Source organism: Aspergillus viridinutans (genome assembly GCF_018404265.1).
Source record: "Aspergillus viridinutans IFM 47045 DNA, scaffold_9, whole genome shotgun sequence".
Lineage (NCBI taxonomy): Eukaryota > Fungi > Ascomycota > Eurotiomycetes > Eurotiales > Aspergillaceae > Aspergillus > Aspergillus viridinutans.
This window is the reverse complement of record NW_025091225.1, coordinates 1,521,427-1,546,777: the sequence shown is the minus strand read 5'-3', so window position 1 is coordinate 1,546,777 and position 25,351 is coordinate 1,521,427. Positions and strand designations below refer to the sequence as shown.

The window sequence follows — 25,351 nt, the reverse complement described above, 5'->3', positions numbered from 1 at the left end:
CTTTAAATTAGATAATAAATAAGAGAAAAGGGCTAAAAAGCTATATATATATAACTCTATAAAATATTTAGTTTATAAAAATAAAATCTTAGAAAGAGGGTAAGCTTACTAAAAATAAGCTTAATAAAATTAGAGGGAAGCTTAACTAGTTTAGTCTTTTAATATTTTTAGATAAGGATAAGAAGTTAAAGCTATAGCCTCTAACTAGATTAGTAGTACTTAGATAGTTTAATAAAGTCCTTATACTAATTAAAGAAGCTCTGCAGGTCCTAGATAATAAAGAATTAATAGATATATTAATAGAATTAAAAGTAAAGAAAAAGATATACTTAGGAAAATTATATAGTAAAGCTATATCTAATATAGATAAAGATTTAATATCTAGTAGAGATAAGAACTTAGGAAGAGAAGCTTTATAGTAATAATTAAAGAAAGCTAAAGACTAGGTTACTAAAAAAGCTTAAAGAGAGTAAGATAAATATATCTATAAAATCTCTTTAGATYTATTARTAATAATAATTCTTTATATATCTYCTTATAAATTAATATAGAATTTAGTAGTTATATTCTTAGTAAAAGTAAAAGCTATAATAGAGCTTAAGATATATATAAAATATCTTTAAGTTATTARAATARRTTTAAAGTTAAAGATAAACYTACTACTAGATATACTTAAAGAGTATATATAGTAATATATTAAGCTTAGTAATAAGTATATAATACTATAAGATAAAGCTAGATTATATACTTAATTTATAGGTACTAAAGCTCTAAAAATAATTAATTTAGGTACTAATAAGTATAAAGAAGTCTTTTAGATATCTATAGTATAAAGTATTACTTTTAATCTAAGTACTATTACTTATAAATAAATTAAAGAGCTTCTATCTAACTTAGATATAGATTTTCTAGAGAATTTTAATAAAAATAGTTATATTACTATAAATAATTTATTCTCTTACTAGAATACTAAAGATAGAGGTCTTAAAAAGATTACTTTTAATAAGACTAGAGTATATAACTTTTATATACCTCTTAAGAGGGGATCTATAAATAGTTAGCTTAAAAATATATAGTTCTCTATAATATAATAAGCTCTCTAACTTAATCTTTATACCTATCTTATTATAATTATATTATATAATAATAAAGAGTAGAGACTCACCCCTTATCCTATACTAATAAGATTTATAATAGAATAAATAGAGCTAAATTATTTAGAAATATATAGGTATTCTAATAAGTAGTATTACTATAAGATACTAATATATTTAGTATATATAATATACTTAGTAGTAATAACCTAATATAATTAGAGTTAGTCCCTTAGTTAAGGCTTTATATTAGACTTTATAAGTATAAGAAAGTAGTAGGATAAAGATATTAATAATAGAGTTATTAGATAGGCTTTACTAAATTCTAGCCCTCCTATAGAGATAGTTAATAGTATAGGAGTTATTCTAAATAATTTTAAAAGTATTAGATAATACCCTCTATAGCTTATTATTAAAATAGTAATAATACCAGAAATCTATATTAAGAAATTAGAACTTATATTAGACTTTCCTATTATTTTTATAGTAGTGAATAAAAGCTAAAGGGATCTAAAGGTCCTAAGAATAGGGACTATTATAAAGTTATAAAAGTATTTAAAAAATTTAATATTATCTAATACCTAGCTAGATAGATTAATACTATAGTTTTAATTTATTAGTCCTTAGGGACCCTCTGTTTTTCTTATACCTTAAATATATATTAGAGTAGTACTTATTAGTTAACTTAGGTAGGATAATCTAAGGGTTATAAATAAATTAAATATCTTATTTTATAGGCCTGTTAATATTATATAAAAATTTCTATAGAAGGCTATAAATAATATTATTATTTTAGTAGAAGAAATAATAAAGAGATTTAAATCTACTAAGTAGAAGATTTATAGCTCTAACTCTGCTTTTACTTATCTTAAAGAAGGAGTAATAAAGTAGAAATATAATAAAAAAATTTAATAGAGAGATATATCTTTAATAGCTACCCTAAGTAAGGTAAGAAGATTATTAATATAAATACTTATAATTATATCTAAGACTCTAGTAAATAAACTTATATCTATCTTAGATAAAAGAAATAATAATATTCCTCTACTAGACCTTACTAGGAGTGCTAGTAACATAGATCTTAATAATAATAAGAAAGATAGAGATGATATTACTAGTATAGCTAATAATAATAGAAAGGAGCCTAATAAAAGTAATAATAGTAATAAAAAAGGAGATAGTAATAGGGATAATAATAAAAAAGGAGATAATAATAGGGGTAATAGAGATAATATTAAGTCTTATAATAAAGATAGAACTCCTTAATTTAGAAGATCTATTAAGGGTGATAAGATAGTAAGAGAGAGAGGTAATATAGTAAAGAAAGATAGTATTAGTTTTAACTAATTACTTATATCTATCTTAGGGTATAACCCTTAAGGTAGATAACTAGGATAATAATAATATTATTACTAAAGATAGAGGGATCTTCTTCCTACTATATTATTCTTTAGTAAAGATTATAATTACTAATTAAGAAATAAATAAATTACTTTTTATTATAATATCTCTTCTATCTAGTTAAACTTATATCTAACCTAGATATGACCTGGCTTATAACTCCTAATTTAGATGAAGCTTAACCTACTCTTTAGAGTGCTATGCAATATCCCTTGTACATTATTATTAATTAAATTATTATTAGTAGGGGTAAGGACTCTATTATCTTTATTATTAATAGTATAGAAGATAAGTATTATTTCTTTAAGTATTAAGATAGTTAATTATTAGCTATTTAGTATATTATTATTAGTGCCTATTACATAAGCATGATTATAATAATTAGTTTAATTTAATTAATTAGATAAATTCTTTCTATTAGGCTTCTTATCTAGATTTAACTCCTAGTAGTCAGGCTTCTTATAGCCTATTTTACTATAATAATAATATTTCTAGTTCTTCCTGGTTTCCTAAGGAACCTTACTATTAGAATCTTTCTAGTTATTTAAATTAGAATTAGAATTAGACTAATTTAATTAGTTTAATTTATCTTTAGAATTACTATTCTTCTAAGCTAGCTTCTTCCCTTTCTATACTTTTATAATATTTATAGATAATATATTAAACTTTATATATATCTCTTCCTGAATAAGAATCTGCATAATACTATTAAATATAGTGGTTTTCTTATTATAGTAACTATTAAAGTAAGATATAAGAAATATCTTCTATATCTTACTAAAATTATAGAGTAAGAATTAGATCTTAATAGATTTAGGAAGCTACTTACCTTTCTTAAGGCTATAATTAAATTTATTAAGAGCTTAAGATAGTTTTAATATATAATCTTAGACTCTATTATAACTATTATATACTATATTTATAGCTATCTACAGCCCCTTAAAGGACTATATATTAGCTATTATATTATATTTATTATTAAGATAGTCCTAAATAGCTTTAGATAATTCTAAATTAATTACTTTATATCTAATAGTATAAGATAAGATAGAGTATATAGCTCTATAAATCTTATTATCTATCTTCTTCTAATCTTAAATAGCCTTTTTAATTCTCTCTTACTACTTAGTAAGCTTAGCTTTATCTAATAATTTAGTTTAATAGCCTACTTCTAGTAGCTCTAGCTTCTTATAAGTTCTATTTATAGTCTACTAAACACCCTAGCTATATAGGTATATTTTTATAGCTTTAGACTATATTTAGTAGAAATCTATATCTATAAGTAATAATAACTTATAGAGATCTACTTAAGATATCTTAAAGAAAGATTTTAATAAAAGAGATAAGGTTTTAGATATATCCCTTAAGGGAATAAGATTTTAGATATATCTAAGAATAACTACCAGGCTTCTGTACCTATAAGGATTCTTAAATATAAGAATCTTTTATAGGGCCCTATTAATAAAGGTAATAAAAGGATAGTTTCTATCTTAGGTAGAATATCTAGCCTAGATAAATATTTTAGGTAGAATATCTGCTAAAAGAGGCTTTTAAAAGTAAAAAGTAGTAAAAATAGCTTAAGGAAAGAACTTAGAAATAATTTCCTAGAACTCTCTAAGAGGCTCTAGGCTCATAACCTATAGAATAAGTAGAGAGAGGTTCAGAATATAAAGATATTTTATTAATTTATTATATGTAAATCTATGTTTACTATTGTACAGTGGAAGGAGCTATCTACTAAGTGAGATCATATGATTAGATCTCTGCCATACCGAGTATGGCCACAGAGTGTACTCTGTATATAGTAATAGTGGGCTGGGCAGCTCTGAAAACATGTCTAAGCATCATGAAGCAAGAACCAATATATATATTCATTCACAGGAAGGGATTATTCCCCTACATTAGAATAAAATAAACCGCATACTTTATAAATCCACTTTGCCCATCTCAATTACTGTAGCAATGGGCCTGTCAGGACCGCATGCCAAGGCCGTTATCATATCCCCCAGGCGTTGCACCACCATTTGAGCGTTGGGTTCACTCAGAATCCGATTCGACGTTGTCAGGACGATCTGCAGTCGCTGGTCAAAGGGGTAGGTTGAAACTGCGACGTAAGACGGTGGTTTGGGGAGGTGAAACATCCTCATTGTACAAGTGGTACTGCCCACGGCGAGCGGCTTGTCAATGTCGATGTTCTGGTGCGTAATGATGCTACCGAATCGAGTATCCCAAGACCAACGAGTGCTGTGCCGAACAATGTCTCCGAGCTCCAACAGCTCAAATGGTACAGAGTCGCTGTGCTGGCTTTGGACATGGCGAAGCAGATCCAGCAGGGTCCATTCCGCGCTGTACTTGACTCGTACAGGGATGGCGTTAATGCACATCCCTACCATGTTTCCGGTGTCGAATTCACTTGATGATCGGCCGCTAGTCGTTTGGCCAAAGACAATGTCTGCATCGCCGGTCAAGTGAGTGAGGACCAAGGACCAGGCCGCTTTGACGAGGGTCGCGGTTGTTATGCCATGAGGTGGATCAAGGAGAGGGATTGTACACCCGACATCGACCACAGATTCGCTGCAGGCCCTATTGTCCGCCAGCCCAATATGACTGATATAGGTCATGTTCGATCCCTCCAAAGTTCTGTCCCAGAATTCATATGCCCTTGGTGTCCCGGCTGCTAGCCATTTGCGCATATGGGCCGAGTACTCGATCGAATCAGGCAGCTGACAGTCCTCATATAAACTAAGTAGGTCCCTCCACAGGGAAGATGTTGAAATCCCGTCATATTGGGCATGCGAGATACGAACGATGAGCACAGTGCCTTGGCCTTTCCCTTGAGCGATGCAGAATGAGGTAATAAACTCGCGCAGCATAGGGACTTCACGATTGTCTCGGCGGCAGAAGGATTCTGTAAATCGAACCAGGTCACCATCTGCCCGCAGCCTAGGTATGGGAGAAGTGAAGTTGCGTAGCACAATCTGGATAATTCTGTCCTGGTATGGAATGAACACGGTACGAAGGATCGTGTGCCGTTGGACAAGCGCACGGCACGCCGCTTCGAGCCGATCATGGTCGATATGGCGGTCGAAGTCCAGCATGAAATAGTAATTGGGTCGGAGCAATCGGTCCACCTGGCCTTGAGATGCAGGCAGGGCATCATGAATATCGTGGGCGTTGAATGCAAGGCCAGAGAAGTCGATGGCTGCGGTGAAGTTTTCGAAGCTGCTGAAGCCGAAGAGAGAGGCTGGTGCCAGCACATTGGGTGCTGTGTGGGGATCCCCAATGGCCCTCTTGCTGTAGAATCCCGCCAGATCGGATATCGTGGGATACCTGAAGACATCGGCGACGGAGATGGAAATGTCCTGTTTGCGGGCGGCGGTCACCATTTTCATGGCCGTGATGGAGTCGGCCCCTAGATGGAAGATATTATCCTTGACGCCGACCTCAGCAGGACTGAGGTTCGAGACGGAGACGAGGATCTGTTGCAGCCTCTCTTCCAGGCCGGTCGATGGTCGCTCTTTTGCAACTGGGGCAGCCATCAAGTCATCGAATTCAGCTCGAGGCAGCGATGATGCTCGATCCCGAAGCTGTCGCCGGTCTATTTTGCCCGAGCTGGTGGTTGGGATATGGCCGAGTGGAATGAAGATGCTGGGCACCATATACCCCGGCACGATTCCCCGGAGTTGCGCCTGGGCTGAAAAGAAGACAGCTCGGAGCTCCTCATTTGGAACTACAAAGAGGTTGTCGTCGTCCTCGGCGTCGGTGGCTGGCAGATGAACAAATGCAACGAGCACTGAGTTGGCGTTCGTCCCGGAGGGTATAATGACTTCTGCAGCCACATTGTGTACCTGGGGCAGGCACTGCCGGATCTTAAACTCCACCTCACCCAGTTCAATGCGCTGTCCTCGCAGCTTGACCTGAGTATCCTTGCGGCCGACGAACCGGAGTGTGCCATCTGGGTTGTATTGTACCAAATCACCCGACTTGTACACGCGACCTTTGCCTCCAGGACGGAAGCGCTCCAACCAAGGCAGGTCTTCAAGAAACGAAGAGTTTGTTTTTTGGGGGTTGTTCAGGTATCCCCGAGCCAGGACTGGCCCCTCAATCAACAGCTCCCCCACGGCCCCGATTGCTGCGAGCTTTGTTGGATCTGACGGGGTGACAACCCAACCAACTCCGCCCACAATACGGCCAAAAGTGCCTGGTTTCCATCCTTGGTCGGGGATATTCCCTAGAGCACAGATGGTGGCCTCAGCAGGTCCGTATCCGTTGATCAACGTTACTTTCGAAGCCCACTTCTTTACGACATCTTGAGTCACGGCCTCTCCGCCAAGAACAAGCGTCTGCAAACATGGAACTTCGTCAGGATGCAAAAGATTTGTTGCCGAGTTGGTCAAAGTAGCCCATGTCACATTTTGCTTGCGAATGAAAGCACCCAGATCGTTCATCCGGTCGTGCTCGGACATGACGCATACACATCCCCCAGAAACCAGCGTAGTACAGACTTCGTAGATGCTTGCATCGAATGCATAGGAGGCAAAGTGAAGAGACCGCGATTGTCGGTTGACTCCGATGCCAGGTCCGTGATCTCGAATACTCGTGCTCAGGTTGGCGTGTTCCAGGATGATTCCCTTGGGCTTGCCTGTGCTTCCTGATGTGAAGACAATGAATGCAGGGTTGCTCGGACGTACTACTGGTAATGTGGGATCTTCCTCGGCCGGGAGACCGTTGAACGAGTCTGCAGAGACTACCACGACGGTACCGACCATGCTCTTCATCAACACCGCGTTGGACGGATCAACTAGCGCTACCACAGCCTGGCTCTGCTGTATCAAGTCACGGATGCGGTCCGGGGGATGCGTAGGATCAATAAGAAGACACGCTGCACCCGCTCGCAACACAGCGACCATGGAGATGATCGACCACTTGGATCGCTGGAAGCAGAGGGGAACAATCATCTCTGACCTCGCCCCGTTCCGGATCAGATACTGTGCAAGCGTGCGTGATAAGAACTCCAGCTCAACATAGCTGACAGCACCATCCCAGGAGGAGATGGCCATCGAGTCTGGCTGGGATAGACAGTGGGCCATGATCAGGTCGTGTAGAGTGCTGTTGAGAGACGACGGCAGGATTGAATTCCAATCGGCTAGCTGGGAGAGATCAGTAGGACTGATAACTTGCAAGTCACGGATTCTTTTCTGCTGATCTTCGCAGAGCTGGCGGAAAATATTCTCAAACTGTTTCACGTATCGTTCCGCCTCGACCTGGCTGATGATGTCCTTGTCGAAGTTGCATTCGACGAAGATATTTCGGCTGGCGGACGACAACGAGCAGACCAGGACAAAGGCATAGCTGGCAAAATGATCGGACGTACTCAGCGTTTGCTGCCGTGCAAAAATACTAGTGGCACCGAGTTCCTCTGCGAAAGGCTGAATGCCCAGGTGGCTTTGGAAATTACATGCTGCCGCCGCCTCGCTGCTCATCTGGCGAATGTTTTGTATTCCGGTTTGCTCATATGGAATCGCAGCTGTCATATCACTCTGGAGCTTATGGAGTTCGTTTGCAATGGTCTGGTCTGGCTCGATCTGAACGCGGACAGGGATCGTAGTGATTGTTGGTCCAGTCAACCGGTCGATGTCTGCGAAAGCAGCGTTTCGTCCAGTCAGCGTTTCCCCGTACACTACATCATTGGAATCCGTATGATGCGCAATTAGCACCGCCAAGGCCAGACGAAGCAGTGTTGAGAGTGTATAATCGCGGCTCATCTGGCAGTAATCTGCGATGGTGTGTTCAAAGGCCATTCTCGATCTAGATGTATAGCGAGCTGCAGGGAGCGGGGGGAAGGCTGGTGCTCTGAGATCGGCAAATCGGGAGACCCAGAAGCCTTTTTCTGCCTTCTTATCGACCTTCAAGAGGGATTCCACGAATCGACTAAATGGTTGCCGTTGGAGGCCGTGGCCCAGGTAGGCTGCGTCCACCTGTTGCAAGATCAACGATAGCGAAAAGCCATCGTACAGAGCGTGGTGGATCGCTAGAACAAAACATGGAGATTTTCCGGCCTCGACTATCAGCCCCAGTCGCAGCAACGGCCGTCCAATGCCCATGTGCTTTCGGGCATCGTCAGCGAGGTACTCGTCCAGTTTCGCTGCGGTGTGCCACTGGATGGTGCCTTGCACAACTGCTTGGATGAGGCCGGATGTCGTCTGAATTACTCTTGTTCGAAGAATGGGATTTTCGGCCACTGTTGCATCCCACGCAGCGCGGAAGTGGTCCAGATTCACATCTCGTGGGAGCTCAAACGTCATCCGACACACATAAGCGTCTAGGTCCTTGACGGTCATGGCAATGAGGCCTTCCTGAAGTGCTGTGCATGGATAGGCGTCTTCAAGCATAGAATAATCCATTTCAGACTCTTCAATGGCTTTCCGGACATGTTCCCGTGAAGGGTGCGACAGCAGCGAGAAAGGCGGAGGTGCTCTCTGTGCGTTTGATTGCAGTGGACTCATTGTGCAGGCAAGATCAGTCAGCTTGGGATGAGAGAATATATTGGCGATGGTGACTTCCCAGCCTTCCTGACGAGCCATGGCAACCAGTTTAATTGCAGCGATGGAGTCCCCTCCCAGACGGAAGAAGGAGTCATCGAGACCAAGGCTGTCCAGACTGACACCGAGGACTCTGGAGCATAGTCGCTGGAGGATTCTCTCTTCTGAGGTGCGTGCGGCGCGCTTTTCTCGCTCACCAGAGGCCAGGAGAGCCAGATCCTCTCGAGTCAATGACGATGCATTCCGTCGCAGCTTGAGGCGATATGTTTTGCCACTCGCGGTCAGAGGCAACTCTTCGATCGGGATGTAGGCAGTTGGAATCATATATGCTGGCACGAACTTGGCCAGGGCTTCGTCCAAGCCATTGGTAATTTGTCTAACTCTTTGGGCCTTGTAGTCTGAGCTGTGCCGCGAATCGAGACTGACAAAAGCAACAAGCACTGGACGGCTCCCGTCGCATGGTGTGATGGCCTCTGCGACGACGTGAAGCTTATCGCCCATGGAGACACCAATCCGACCATCGTTTAGCACCTGTCGAACGTGACCCTCGACCTCGGTCAACTCAACACGCTGCCCTCGAATCTTGACTTGGGTATCCTTACGACCCACAAATATCAAACTGCCATCCGTGTCGTACCGCACAAGATCTCCTGTTTTGTATAACCTACCCCGCCTGCCAGCCTGCAATAACCAGTCCGGATTGTCAATGAACACCTCAGACGTCTTGTCGGGCTCATCGAGATAGCCCTGTCCAACCAGTGGACCTTCCAGCCACAGCTCTCCGATTCCATAGATGGGAGCCAGGTCTCGGCCATTCTGAGGACTCACAACCCACGTGTTGAGACCTAGCCCTCGGCCGATGTTTCCCTTGGACACAGCAGAGTCTAGCTGGGCAATTGTAGAAACTGCGGAGCATTCAGCCGGACCATAGGCGTTCAATATCCGCGTCACATTGGACCAACGTTGCAGCACGGTCTCATCGAGCGCTTCGCCCGAAGAGATGAAGCATTCTAGATCAGGCAGGTCGTCGGGCACCAGAGTGCGCGCCAGACTAGGTGTCATCTCAGCGTGAGTTGCTCGATATTCCCTCAAGCTACCGAGGATATCCTCCTTTGCTGCTGTGGCTTCGGGTATACAGATACATCCACCGGACGAAAGTGTGTGTAGCACATTACCCCAGGCTACGTCGAAGGCGTAGGAGCCAGCATCGAAAACCCTAGCCCCAGGCCCAAACCGCCATGAATTCCGCTGGTGATGGGCGGCGCTGGCAAAATTACCGTGTGAGATCAGCGTGCCTTTGGGTTTGCCAGTGCTACCCGACGTGAAGATGATATACAGAAGGTCGGACGGTTTGACGACTGGCAGGGGTCTAACGGTCGTCATTCCGTCCAGACAAAACCGGTCGACAACAACTACTGGCACCTTTGCGACTTGTCGTGCCAGGTCTTCGTTGGCCGCGGAAGATAGGATAATGCGAGGTTGAACCTGATCCATCAGAGCTGCCAATCTGGCTGCGGGCTGTGTCATATCCAGGGCCAGAGAACAGCCCCCGGCCTTCATCACGCCCAGCATGGCAATAGGTGTCCATACAGATTTCTCGAAGCATAGGGGCACGATTGTACCTAGATCGAGGGTGTGGACCAGATGCGATGCCAGCCTGGTTGACAGTGTTTCGAGCTCCCTGTATGTCAATTCACCGTCCCACGCGCAGACGGCCGGCGCATCGGGTTGACGCTGCGCAATTGCAGTGATTTGATTATGCATAGTTGCCTCGACCGGGACTGGGACGGAGCCGTTCCAGGTCCAGATATCCTGCAAGTCTTTTGTAGAAGCCATTTGGATGTCCTTGATCTTGCTCTTCTGGGTATGCTTGGTGTGAAGCTCGCGTAGCAGATGCTCAAGCTGTCGCAACATTCGCTCGATATATGGCTTTTCAACCATACTTGGGTCAAATCTGACATGAAGGTGCAATCCTTCATCTTTGCAGGACCACTGGAGGACTAAACCAAACTGGTCGGTAACGTCCGATACAGCATCACAGTCTTGCGCCTCTACAAGCGTCTGGAACTGACAGCCCTGCTCGGCTTCGTCGCTCGACCGTTGGATTTGATGCATGCCCATCCGCTTGAATCTTTCCATCTCAAGGACTTGGTCCTCGAGACCTTCCAGTAGCTGAGCTGCCGTCGAGTGCCAGTCTATAACAACTCGTAAAGGCATTATTCCCCTTGGCGTTTTGGCCAGTTCCGCTCCTCGTCTTCTGGTACAAATGCCAAAGATGACGTCGCTAGTATTAGTATAGCTGGCGTGGAGCATCGCCCACGCAGCGCGCACTGCCGTCGGGGCACTGACTCGGTCGCTAGTCCAGTGGAAACCGGCAAGCAGATAGCTAAGGCTGTTACTGGCCTGCGGAGTGTACGAGGGGCTCGGTAGAGACGGGAAATGCCTTGTGTCCAAGCCCACAAAGTAACGTCTCCAGAAGGCAGCCGCGGACGCTCCATTTTCCCCGACGATGTGCTGGAAGAAGCCAGACCACATTGGTACCTTGCTTGAATTATCGCCCTGTAGAACATGGGCAATGGCCATATCAAGAGCCCAGGCAAGTTCCTGCGCCGTGGAATGCCCAATCAAGTCTTTGTGATAACTGAGACTGAGCTCTGTGGTAGACCCGCTTAACAACGCTCCAAATGCCACGGCAAACTGAAAGAGATCAGCATACGTCAATACCTGGGCATCGGGAGTCTCACCTCGTGCGGATCATTGCTGGCGGCACCTTGAAGAGTCAAAAGATGTTCTGTCTTGCTGCTGTCCACTGCCTCGCGCACCGTTACGCAAGTGTTGAAGAGGGGAAGGTGACCCAGGCGCAGATGGTGTTGAATCTTAGCTAGAGATACATGTTGGTATGCTAAGTGCTCGACCGAGGCGGCAGCTGTTTTTGTCAGCACCTCATCAAGGGAGTCCTCCACGTTAATTCGGCTGATCAAAATGTTTGCCAACGGTCCAACCATTCCGTCAATGTTGTCAATCGGTGCGTCTCGCCCTGATGCCATGTATCCAAAGCAAACATCGGTCATCCCTGTGTACCAATACAGACCTAGAGCCCAGGCCACCTGGATGAAGACCGACCTAGTAATTCCCCGACGGAGGCAGAATGCGTGGATTTCGCTGATTAGCTTTTTATCGAGCGAAAGGATCCCGTGCTCGTCCCTGGAAGACGGCGTCCTGACGTTGCGAACAGGAAACTGACAGATCTGGACACCGGCCAACTGGTTTATCCAGTATTGCTCCCTCAGACCGGGTGGGGTGCACATTAGATGCTGAATCAGTTCCTTGAACGGCGGAGCTGGCGATAGACTGGCGCCTTCGTACGCTCTTGCCAGGTCACTGGTGACGTTAGATGTGGAATCGCCGTCGTTCAAGGCGTGATTCATGTCCAGCCGACACGCGACATCACCATTCGAGGCCTGACATATTGTGAAACGGGTGTTGGGTCGTCCAGGAGCAAAGACTGGATGTCCAAGTTCTTTCAAAGGTTTGACCGGGTCTTCTGAATCAGACTTGATTTTATGGACCTGGATCGAGGCATTGTTAATGAGCACTTGCGCGAACATGCCATCTTCATCGAGAAGGGGCACAAAGACCGTGCGAAGGATCGAGTGGTGCAGAACGACACGTTTCCAGGCTGCCTCTAGCCGCTGTGGACAGACGGGGCCTTTGCTACGAGGCACCACACATCTCCAAACCTGATGATTCATGTACGACGCTGTTCCTTTCTCCATGCTAAGCAAGATACCCGCCTGCATCGGCGTGCACGGATAAATGCCATCCACCGCATGGTGTGCAATCCCTGCGTCGGCGATCGTCTTTTGAAGCTGGTCTAGCCCGTCGTAGGATATTGACAATAGGGGAAAATCGCTCAACGTGAAGCTTGGCGACCCGGTAGCTAGCTCGTGAGAGGCTTGCCTGAGACTTTCCCCAAACAGATTCATCCATTGAACTAGCTGCTCTTGATGCCTCATGTCTCGGTGGAGGCCACAAGCAATATTCAGCCGGCCAAGCCTGACGCCGATGTTGAGTTCTACCAGACCGACTCGCCGAGTAGTGGGTGATGATTGGCTGAAATTCGATACAATGGTAGGGCTATTCACACGAGCCAGCAGAGAGTTATCATTCTCTAGCTGTTGGTATATACCGTCGTAGTTCAGCAGTACTTCAACATTGTCATGCTCCTTGAAGGCCTGTCGTCCAGCTGTTGTGAGATAGCGACTGAGACAGTATGGCAGCCCTTTGCCCGGAACGGAACGACGAACGTCTTTCGCAAACTTGACGATATCCACAATACTATGGCCTGATCCACAAGGGATCTGAACAGGGAAGATGGTGGTGAACCAGCCGACTGTCTCCGATAGGTCGATTTCCACGCCATCAAGAGACTCTCGACCATGTGCCTCGAGAAAGACTGGGGGTGCATGCCGGTCAGCAAAGACCCGGCGGAACGAGTAAACCAGCATGGCCAAAAGAATGTCCGTCAGTTCGGTCGCCAGCCGCTGATTGCTCTGGCCAAGGAGTAGCGCTGTAGTCTCTTGATCAAGACTGAGAACGTGTGTATCAAATTTGTCATGGGTATTCTCTGTATGTTCTACTGCCCAGTATGAGTAGCCACTGGTGTCGATTTTGAATGGTAGCACCTGTGATGGCACCAACGACCGGGCAGTCTCATGTAGCATCCTGGACCAAGCCTGGAATGAGGCTGCTGGACGATTAATACTCTGCTCACGACCCAGCAGGCATTGTTCGAGGTCGTGCCAGATGACTCGCCATGACACAAGATCGACGACCAGATGATGAGCACTGACAAGAAGAATCTGCTCCTCAGAGGGGAGGTGAAATACATCCGCTGCAAACACTGGCCCTTGTCGTATGTCGAGCTGTTCCTGTCGAGATTGCGCAATGGCCTCGATTCCCGACTTGCCAACGCGATGCTCGTAAAACGCAATGATGTTGGGGCTATATCTAGCCACACGCTGCTGCCAGCCATCCCCCTCCGTCCGCTCAAATCGCGCGCGTAGCATGGGATGGCGTTGTACAACCGTTTCCACGGCGGCTTTGATGGCGTGTCCCGAAAACGGACGTTTGATGCGAAGGAAAAAGCTCTGGTTGAAGTGATTCAGGCCCTCTGGATGGGCGTCGAAGAAGACGCATTGCGCCGGAGACAATCCCCACGCTTGTTCTTCTGTAGTGTGCGTATCAAGGACTTTCACCTCCCGTTGAATAGAACTGCAGCAGCTGGCCAATTTCTCAATGGTCTGCGCTCGAAGCACGTCGCCAGCAGTAACGAGGATGTTTCTGGTGCGGCACCGGGAAACAACCTGCATCGCCGTGATTGAATCCCCCCCCCAGTCGAATGAAGGCAGAGTCCACCGAGATTGCTTCTGCCGTCAGATTGAGTACGTCCATCCACACTTCCACTAGAACCTCCTCTTCACGGGTAGAAGGCGCTTTGCGTTTACGCTCCGGGTCATCTGCAATGCCATTACCGAGCTTGACCAATCCAATTTCTCGCAGTTGGCGGCGATCAGTCTTGCCTGTCGACCCCAATGGTATACGCTCCACAGGAATAAAAGCGCTGGGCACCATGTAGGCTGGCAGCCGCTCTGCCAACTTCAAATCCAGATCGACTGTCATTCGATTTAGAGCGGCAACTGTTTCCGGAATGGACAAGACCGTGTTACGAAGCGCAACAAATGCCACCAGTGTTGGGCGGCCCGTTTGTTGTGGCCGGATGATTTCCGCCACGACCTCGAGCTTGGCTTCGTCGAATCCTCCATTCTTGTGACAGACGTCTGCCAGAAGTTGCTCGAAGTGATGCTCAACTTCTCCTAGCTCCACCCGCTGACCGCGCAATTTGACCTGTGTATCCTTCCGTCCGAGAAATTGTAGGGTGCCGTCACCCGTATAACGGACCAGATCCCCAGTCTTATACACTCGGCCCTGGCGCCCTGGGTGACCAGCATGGCCGTCAACCAGCCAGGCTGGATCGGATAAGAATGCCTGTCCGGTATTTCCGGTGTCGTTGATATATCCTTGCCCTAGCAGCGGACCTTCGAGCACTAGTTCCCCCACGGCACCAACAGGAGCCAGCCGACTTGAGTCCGTGGGATCGACAACCCAACATACTCCACCGATCGGAGACCCAATGTTAAAGGGATCGGAGTCTGCCGTAACGCGCGGCTGCACTGTTGCAAGCACACTACACTCGGCAGGGCCGTATACATTGATCAAGCGGACCGTATTACACCACGCAAGGATGTCCGTCTTAGATGGAGCCTCCCCACCATATGCCACCGTCTTTAATGTTGGTACGTCTGCAGGCGACAATGTTCGGAGCACCGAGGGGGTCAGATCAGCCCAATTGGCGTTGTATTCTGTCGCAGCCCCAGCCAGATTGTTTCTACTCTCACTGTCCGACGGGATGCAGATGCACCCACCGCCAATTAAAGTGAAGAGCAAGTCGGAGATGCATACATCAAACGAATGCGAAGAGAACTGCAGGATCCGCACGCCCGAGTCTAGGCCCACCTTTTCGTTATACGCTAGTGCATTCGTCGCAAATGCATTGTGCTGCACCATGGCTCCTTTCGGCTTTCCAGTCGAGCCTGAGGTGAAGACGGCATACAGTGTGTTTTGCGGCGTCGTCGAGACAGTCAGTTTTCCATCAACATGGCCACAGTCCTCATGGCTGCCAACCACTATGACTGTCTTGGCCAGATCTGCTGCCTTGGCTGCCTGTCCTGGTGACGATACAATGATCTGGGCGCTCACATCAGCGCATATATACTGAAGTCGAGTCAAAGGATGGCTTGGATCGAGAAGAACAAATGCTCCTCCCGCCTTCATCACTGCCAGTACAGCTACCGAAGTCCACTTGGACTTCTCAAACAGTAGGGGAACGAGGACTTCTGAGCCAACGCCCAACAGAACCAGGCGGTGCGCCAAGCGGGTGGATAGCACGTCTAACTGCCCGTAGGTTAACTCTCCATCACAGGCATCAATAGCGGTAGCTTGAGGCTGACGATTGACCGTGCAGCCGATAAGCTCGTGTACACAAAAACCAGAGGCTCTCGGTACTTGGGCATTCCATGTCCAGATATCGAGCAGATCATGTGGGCTCAGGATATCCAACTCCTTGATCTTGATAGCCTTGTGTCCTGCGCAGACCTGGCGCAACACACGGTCAAACTGCTGCAGGAGTCGGGTAACTTGTTCCTTTTCCATCACTCTGGAATCATAGTTGATCTGTGCCCGGACCCCGTCCTTGAGCAGCTTGCACTCAAACACCAGAGCATACGGGTCGACGGCTGCTAACTTGGTGGGCGTTGAGGCGGGCATAAATAACGCATCTCCCGGCCCACTCGGGTCAGCCGGATGCACCACCAGCAAGGTCTGGAATCGGCAAGCCTGGTCTTCATCCGCACCGATCCGCCGGATATGCTGCAATCCGCTTTGTTCGAATGGGATGGTCTCAACAACTTGCCGCTGCACTTGCTGAAGAAACTCTCCCAAGGGTCCTATCCCGCTCAACAATCACGCGGACAGGCACCGTAGCGATGGTCGGTCCAGCGACGAGCTCAATTCCGGCCAGTGGAAGCTGGCGCCCTGTCACCGTTGCCGCAAACAAGACCTCGCCGGAGTCGGTGTATTTGGCGCAGAGAATTGACCAGGCAGCTCGGATGGCCGTCGAGACTGTTGTATCACTGCTGTCGATACGGAGCTCCTCGATCTGGAGACTCACTGAACGATCAGTCCTAGGAGAGGATACAGTCGTTGGTACGGCTGGGAATATTGGAGCTTCCAGCCCTTCTAGCTGGTCCTTCCAGAAACTAATCATCGATTCTGGGTTCACCGAGGAGACGGCTCTGATAAAGGCGCTAAATGGGGTCATAACCATCCTCTTCTCGCCGCGGTAGGCTTTATTCAGCGCCTCAAGCAGCAGTGATATTAGCCAACCATCGTAGAGTGCGTGGTGAACCGTCAGGACAAAGTATTTTGCCCCGCAGCCCCGGTCATGGATCAGGCCGAACCGTGCAAGTGGTTGTCCGAGGCCCATTCGCTGCTTGGTGTCCTCTCGAATATACCCATTCAGGTCTGCCTCTACTCTCCATTGGCAAGGTTCGTCAATGACCACCTGTATCATGCCCTGACGGGGAAAGTCCACAATGCGAGTGCGCAATATCGGTGTCGTCGCCACCACGGCCGCCCATGACTGGGCCAGTCGCTCCATGTCCGTCACCCCACTGAGCTCCATTACCTTTCTCGCAATATAATCACCAGGCGTCAGTGCAGTCAAGGCCATTAGGCCGGCTTGCAACTCTGTACATGGGAACGCGTCCTGCACCAGCCTGTCCTCGATGCCACATAGTGCAGCGATCTGCCTCTGTTTTTCATCATCGGACAAAGGCATGTTCAGGAGAGAGAAAGGAATTACTGTATGATCTGCATCCGCACCAGTGGTCTTCATGACCCTTGCCATTTGGTTTAGCTGCGGGTGACTGAAGACGTCTTCCACCATGAGTGAAAGTCCCTGCGTGCGCGCTGCGCCGACGAGTCGCATTGCTGTTATGGAATCGCCTCCCAGTCGGAAAAAGCCATCATGGCCTCCTATTCTCTTCGCAGGGATGCCAAGGACAGATGCCCAGAGATCCCGCAGTTGGTGCTCTGCTGCCGTCTGTGGAATTTTCTTGCTTTCGTCTAATGCCTCCACCACCGTCAAATCTTGCAAATTTACGCTATTTCCTTGTTGGCGCAATATCTCACGGGCAGCCGAGCCAGAGGCGGCTTTCACGGTTGCGTAAGCATGGGGCCTGATAAGCAGTGAGGATATTCCCCGTAGCTTTCGATCAACAGCATTTGCCATGCTTTGGGTGATGGTGGTATCCGATACAGCGCAGAGGAATGCCACCAGTATAGGATGTTCGGTACCCTGGGGAGACATGATGCTTGTAACGACATCCTCAATAGCCGTCTCCCTAACATCAGCCACAGCCACACCGACCTCATGCTCGACATATGCCATGTTTACTCGTCGGCCGTTGATTCTGAACTCCCCGTCCCTCTGTCCCATAGACAACAATTTGCCATCCGGCGAGTATTTGACCAGCTCGCCAGTCTTGTAGAGACGTCCATTGCGGCCAGGATGATTTCGTGTTCCACGCAGCAGCCACGATGGGTTATCGATAATTGGTAACTTTGACAGCTGAGGACTATGCACATCCTTTTCACCTTCGAGCCAGAGTTCTCCAACACATCCTACGGCAGCCAGCGTGGGCTCTCCGTGTGTGGTTAAAATCCACGGACTATAACTGATAGGATCGGTCGATACGGCCATTTGGCGATATGTCAGCGTTCCATCCCAGGCACAACTCCCCTGTCCTGATGGTGCGCTATTCCACGCCCATATATCCGACAAATCTTCTGGCGTGGCCATTGTGATCTGCTTCAATGGCATAGTTGCATCCGCTAACTGGCACAACTGCTGCAAGACGTGCTCGAATTGCTGCCCCATCCGCTGTACCTCTTCTTGGTGCAAAACACGAGGATCGAAACTTACTCGCAGTTTCATTCCTTGTCTGTTCAGTTCACACCGGAACATCAAGGCATAACTTGTAAATGCCTTCAGTCTGCTCTCGCTCCCTTGGTCGTCATCCTGGTCAAAAGTGAAGAGCTTACTTCCAGGTGAAGTCTCCTCCTTGGCCGGTTGAATGAGCAATAGTGTCTGGAACTGACAAGCCTGCTGGCTTTCCTGGCTGATGCCACGGATCCGCTGGAGGCCTGTCTGTTCATATGGGATCATATCTGTTGCCTGTGTGTGGATTCGCTCCTGCAGTCGACCCACTGCCTCGTTCTCGTCCACCATGACCCGGACTGGAAAAGTCGTAAACGTGGGCCCAGGCATGATCTCCACACCTGGCACAGCAGCCTGTCTTCCAATCACGGTTGCACCAAACACTGCGTCAGGACAGTTGGTGTATCGGGCAATGACAATCGCGAGTGCCGCTCGCACTGCAGTCGCCGCCGTGTACTCCAGTCCACCCCAGTTGAGGTGGATGGTGCGCGTCAAGGTCCGGTCTGCCTGTGGCTCCTGCGATGAGTATGGCATGGTGGGAAATTGCAAGCTGTCCAACCCGGCAAACTGTGCCTTCCAGAACTCGGTTTCGGCTTGTTGGTCGATGTGGACAATATGCTTAATAAATCCGGCGAACGGGACCAGCATGGGCTCCTTGCCCAGATAATACTCTTCTGCCGTGTCGAGTATCAAGGACATCGACCATCCATCATAGATGGCGTGATGGATAGTTAATGCCAGATACACCCTGCCGTGCTCGGTGATCATTGCAGATCTAGCCAGGGGTGTTCCCAGTCCCATGACTTGGGGCCCACAGTCAGACTCCCACTGGACTGGCTCATCCACCACCACCTGAGCCAACCCTTGTCCAGTGAGGTCAACGATGCGAGTCCGCAACGCAGGCACAGCTGTCACGGTCTCCTCCCATGACTTCTTGAATCGCGCCATGTCAACCGTGGGCTGAATCTCCAACCGGAAGTTTCTGATATACCGACTGGGATTCCTGCATGTCAGTGCCAGCAGGCCTTCCTGCAATGGTGTACACGGCAGGACATCTTCCACCTGTTCTTCACGAACATCACACAACGATGCCGCTTCCTGACGAGCATTACTGGCCGAAATGCCCGATTGTAGCAATGAGAATGGTACGACATTCATATCGATAGGGTCACCAGCCGTCTTTGCCAGGCGCGCCAACTCGCAGAGTTGCGGATTCTGAAAGACATCCATCACGGTCAAGTGCAAGCCATGCTGACGTGCTGCTGCAACAAGACGCATCGCAGCAATCGAATCACCTCCCAGTCGAAGGAAGCTGTCATCGGCACCGACGTGGTCCTGTTCCAGGTGCAAGACAGTCATGAAGAGATCCTGCAACTGTTTCTCGCGCTCTGTAGCCGGGGCCCGATACTTTGGCCTGGATGCAGCAGAAGCCGCCATCTGGTCCCAGGTCATCGATGCCCCGAGTTCGCGCAAGGCCCGTCGATCTGTTTTGCCGGTCCCCGTCATGGGTATCTCCCGGACGGGGATGTGGACGTCGGGAATCATGTAACCGGGCAATATCTCCTCCAGCGCGTCCGCTAGCTTGCTTGACAACTGGTGAATTGATCCAACTCGCCGCGTCTGTTCGTCCCCAGCCCAGTACACAAACGACACCAGTCTGGGACGGTTGCTCCCCTTGGGTGTCACCTTGTCCACCACCACCTGGGTCGTGGCGTGGTCACCAAGGCTGCTGGATAGGAACTGCTGTATATGGTGTTCAATCTCAGCCAGTTCCACTCGCTGCCCATTGATTTTGACCTGGCTGTCTTTGCGCCCCAGGAACGTGATTGTTCCATCGCTGTTGAACCGAGCCAAATCGCCTGTTTTATATAATGCACTCTCCCCAGTAGATCGAAATCCTCGCCTCCAACGAAGTTCATCAGGGAACAATGCTTCAGTCTCTGTTTGATTCTTGATATATCCCCGACTGATCGCTGCTGTCTCGATGACCACTTCTCCAATTGCTCCGAGCGGCGCCAGTCGATGTGCATCTTGCGGATGGACAATCCAAATCACAGATCCTACTCCACGCCCGATATTGGCCCTATCCGATGTGATGCTCAGGCCCGAGCAAATGCAGCTGATTGCAATACACTCACTGGGCCCGTACGCATTCATAAGCTGCACTCTCTCCGCCCAGCTGGAAAGATGGGTTGCCGACATGGCTTCCCCAGCTAGAACCAGCGTTGTCAATGTTGGCACCTGCTCAGGATCAATAAGCCCAGCTACTGATGGGGTGAGACTGGCCCAGTTAACGCAATGGCGATTGATGAATCCTTCCAGATTGTTCATTCGGTCAATTTCGGAAGGAATACACACTGTGCCATTATAGATCAGGGTGAATAGGATATCACGATGGCTCACGTCAAATGCATAGCTCGCAAACTGCAATACTCTGGATTCTTGATTCAATCCCAGCACTGCTCCGTTTGCCACTGCCCGAGTGCAGAACGCGCCATGCTCCACCATGATTCCCTTGGGTTTTCCTGTTGATCCAGATGTAAAAGCAGCGTACAAGACATTTTGTGAGCTGAAGCCGGGGCAGGTCCATTCATGGTTCTGCGACCAGATCGCCGAATCGGCATCGAGAACAATTATAGTGTCACCCAACGTCTTTGCTTTCTCAATAGTTTGAGGCGTTGCTAAAAGCACTCTTGCGTCGACATCTCGGCAGATAGCCTCCATACGCGCCCGGGGATAGGTGGGATCCAGAAAAACGTAGCCACCACCAGCTTTGATTACGCCCAGCATGGCAATGACAGTCCACTTGCTCTTTTCAAAACATAGCGGCACCAACATTTCGGATCTTACCCCTTGCTTTGCCAGGTGTGCTGCAAGGCATGACGAAAGGTAATCCAGCTCGCCATAAGTCAGCTCACCGTCCCATGAAGAGACGGCAACATGGGAGGGATTGTAACCCTGGTGAAAGATCATGTCGTGAATACGGGAATGTAGTCGGCTTGGTTCGGTTTTATTCCAGTCAAAGAGGAGAGTTCGATCGTGTTGGCTGCACAGATCTAGCTCATTCAGCTTGCCTTTTGGGTTCTGCACCATCTGGGCAAGAGCGTGCGCATAAGTTTCAGCCACACTGAGCGCTTGTTTGACGGACATGATCGAGCTTGAAAACGCCAACGATGCCGTGGCGGCATCCAGGTCCACCTCGAGGACGACTTGGAACTGTCATAGTCTTAGCAGCGCCCCGGAGTGAAGCAAAAGTTCTCACGTTCGACTCATTTCTCGATGCTATCCCACTCCGCCTATGTACAACAGCTGTGTTGAATGCCGATGTCGGCTGGTTTACGATGACTGACCTGGTGGAGGCGGCGGACGTTGATATGGTCAATAAAGAATCTCCCCTGTCAAGAGCCAAGCAGCAAACCCAGCTATCCAGCCCATTGGCATTCTCACTAGGCAGGTCGGAACCAAATATGGGACTGTCTGATCCTGTATAGGCCTGGAGTACTAGGGCCCAGGCGGTCCGATATAGCGAGGATGGTGGAATCCCGTGCGCGGCGCAGAGTTTACGCAAAGTCCCGGGAGACGGCAGGTCGACTTCGATGTGTCTGCTAATTGCTGGTTCACTGCACTGAGCGTTCAGCACGGGGAACAGGCAACTCGTCGCCATTGGCTATGCGCTATCCGATATATCGCCTGTCGACGGCACTGATGGATGGGAGAGATCGCGGTTGAGAGTCCGGATCAGGTTTGCTAAATAGTGTGGTCTATGGGCTTCATGAATTACTCTTCTTGATTTGACTTGGATGATTTGTTCTAATCCTGCATACTGGTTCGTCTGATCCTTCAGCTCGGCTGCACCGTGCACACACTACGAGTACGTACTACGTAGTTACTGGCACTAAGTGGGACCTGCAGATCTCAGCAAGATCAGTCACATTGTGGACCCTCTTAGCGCGATCTTCACTCATCCCTACTTTTGCTTGTGAACGCGTAGTACCCTGTTCCATATCCGCGTCAGTCAGTGACAAATAAATTCTGGGTGCGCACGGGCACACTCACAATACATGCACTCGCTATCACACCACTGATCGCCCACCCGCAGGCCAGCTTGTTTTGCAATTGCCTGGGCATCCCCTACCGTCCATTTGCCACTCGTGATGGCCTCGACCTCGGTCCCTTTCTGCAGAGGAACCCTAAGCCCATTGTATACGAGCTCTGTATCTTTGCTGCAACTGTAATACACCTTGAGCATGCGGTCCTTGACATCGAATCTGCAAGTGCAAGTCCAGTCATGGATGCGGAATGCCTCAATGCCCAAGACTGCATTCGCGTGCCGCAATCCATTCAGGATGAAGTCGTGGAGCGCCTCTTGCCGGTGGTTGTATGCTTCCATGATCCGGCTTTCCTGCTGACAAGCATCAATGGCCACAAGGAACTGGCATGATACCCCCGCAGTTTGCAACGCGCCGACGAACCGGTGTAAGACTGAGCTGGCTTCGGTTTGGCTGTAATTGGCCATGCTGTTCCCCACCCAGAGAAGAGTGACCAGATCGACGGGCTTTCGGCGCCAGGGATTGCGAGCCAGCCATGCAATGCAGTCCTCGTATGTGCCCACTAGCCCATGCACATGGACCCCACTCGATTGTCCCAGGCGAGCTTCTAACGAGGCCAAGCTCCGGGCGAGCTCGCCCGCAGAGACATCGAGCGCGTAGTAATCGATCGACTTGTTTTTTCTCTCCAAAGCCGAGAGAACCGCGCCAGTTTTACGCAAACTCCTATACCGTATTTAGCTCCTTTCACTTTCTGCCATTTTGCATTCTGCCTCTGTGAATGAGTGGCCTTTTTTGCTTACCCACAGCCCAGTTCGATCAACACACTCCCCGATGGGATTCGGTCCGCCATTTCATGGGCATATCGCCCTAGAATTTCCATCTCTTTGTCATGTAGATAGTACGACGGCGACTGGGTCAACGCATTAAATAGATCCAATCCATCATCATCCCAGAGCAATAACGAGGGGAGCTTGAGCGGTGTGGATGAAAGGTCCGACAAAATCTGCTCAAGCAGACTGGTGCCGTCTCTCGGCTGCTGAATATCGCGGAGTTGAAAGGGCATTGTGTGTAATTACTGGGTACTTGGATAATGCCAATGGAAGCATTTATCTTCCTCTCCATATCTTCTTCAGAAGTAAAATAAATGCTGCCTTGTTTTAATTCAGGTCCCCGCCCACATTCCTGTATGTTGATCACTCTCATGTCGATCCATCACATTCGATCTGAAGAACGGCATTTGGTCGGTTTCTTTGACTAACATAATTTGACTTTGCATCGATCTACAGCTGCTTCGAATGTGGTAACTATGGCCCAGCAGACCTCTTGTATTAACTAGTACTTGGGTACGGCTCAATCTGTGGTCATGCTCAAACACAAAAGACACACTTGGACACTCTTTGGCATGCTTATTCCTCCCGTTTCATGAGCAGCAATGTCAATGTACGCCGATAGTCTTCAGATTCACAATGCTAGAGACAGGCCGGACATATGGCAGGACATGAGTCGCCCCGACCACCCGCTAAACGTCTCGTGGCCGGATTTCCTTGACCAAGATCCGACTTTTACTCGCTATTATCCTAAGCTTATTGAATATGAAGAGCTCGCGCAGTATCAGTACGCTATCACTGAGACTGACTCAACCGGCAAGATATCCGCCATCGCCTGTGGCCGATCTGTGCCCTTTTTCTGGCCCGATGATGACCTCGTTGATAGCTCGGGACAAGTTAGCCCTGAAGCGCTGCAACAGCTTCCTTCAGGCGGCTATGATACGATTCTTGCCCGCGGGGTGCGTCAGTATCTCACTCGCCATAACCTCCCCGGCGCAGCAACCGCCTTGACGGAAGACCAGGAGCGCGATCTCTGGGTGTGTCAGTCCCACAATCCGCCCAATGCCCTAGCCGCTATCTCCATTACTGTGCGGCCTGATCGTCGGCAGCGAGGCTTGGCCGAAGCATTAATCCAGTCCATGAAACAAGCCGCCGCTGAAGCACAGCTTCATCTTCTTGTTGTGCCACTACGACCAACCCGCAAAGCCGACTTTCCCACTGTCCCGATGAACGAGTACCTCTCATGGCCCAGTTCCAAGGGACATGGTCCATTTGACCCGTGGTTGCGCAAGCATGTACAGCTGGGCGCGCAGTCCATCAAGATTGCTCCAGCTAGCATGGTAGTCTCAGGGAGTGTGCTGGAGTGGAAGAAGTGGACCGGGTTGGATATGGAGCAGTTCGTACAGAAGATGCGTCCGCAGGATGTCAGGTTGGAAGTCGTGACGAACAAAGTATATGTCGAGATCCCATTCCAAGGAGGCCTTGTGCCTCTTCGCTACTATTTCCTTGAGAGGAGGTGCGTTTATACAGAGCCAAATTTGTGGCTGTTTCACAGCGTCCGCGGTTGACGAGCAATACAATTTCCCCGTGTGCGACATGTCATGGTCATTACTGGTATTTCCTTTCCTTATTTCGGGGTTGTAAGCTGTGAGCAGCAACGTGTTGCCATCGTACTCGAGAGCGGAAATGGGGGTTTACGCTATCGACCAGTGTCTCAGCTCCTCAAAGGCCTCCGTCTACTGTTGAGTCTGGCGGCCTAATCCTTACTCTGGTGGCCAAGGATCGGCCCTGGCCAAGGTGCTGTCGCAACTGGGGAGTT

General features: G+C 48.3%; 2 protein-coding genes across 2 annotated transcripts; one reads left to right on the top strand and one right to left on the bottom strand.

Annotated features, from left to right (window-relative positions):
* Positions 1–4,420: 4,420 nt before the first annotated feature.
* Positions 4,421–16,579, bottom strand: Aspvir_010141 (non-ribosomal peptide synthetase; the record flags this gene model as incomplete). The annotated part of the gene is made up of 3 exons (XM_043273274.1): positions 4,421–11,734; positions 11,782–14,466; positions 14,498–16,579. Coding segments are annotated over 3 exons (12,081 nt in total), but the record flags the coding sequence as incomplete, so codon positions are not given.
* A 7,558-nt stretch (positions 16,580–24,137) lies between these two features.
* On the top strand, positions 24,138–25,100 carry Aspvir_010140 (uncharacterized protein; the record flags this gene model as incomplete). Its single annotated transcript, XM_043273273.1, has 1 exon — positions 24,138–25,100. One exon carries the CDS (start codon positions 24,138–24,140, stop codon positions 25,098–25,100), a length of 963 nt encoding a protein of 320 aa, XP_043129208.1.
* Positions 25,101–25,351: the final 251 nt, after the last annotated feature.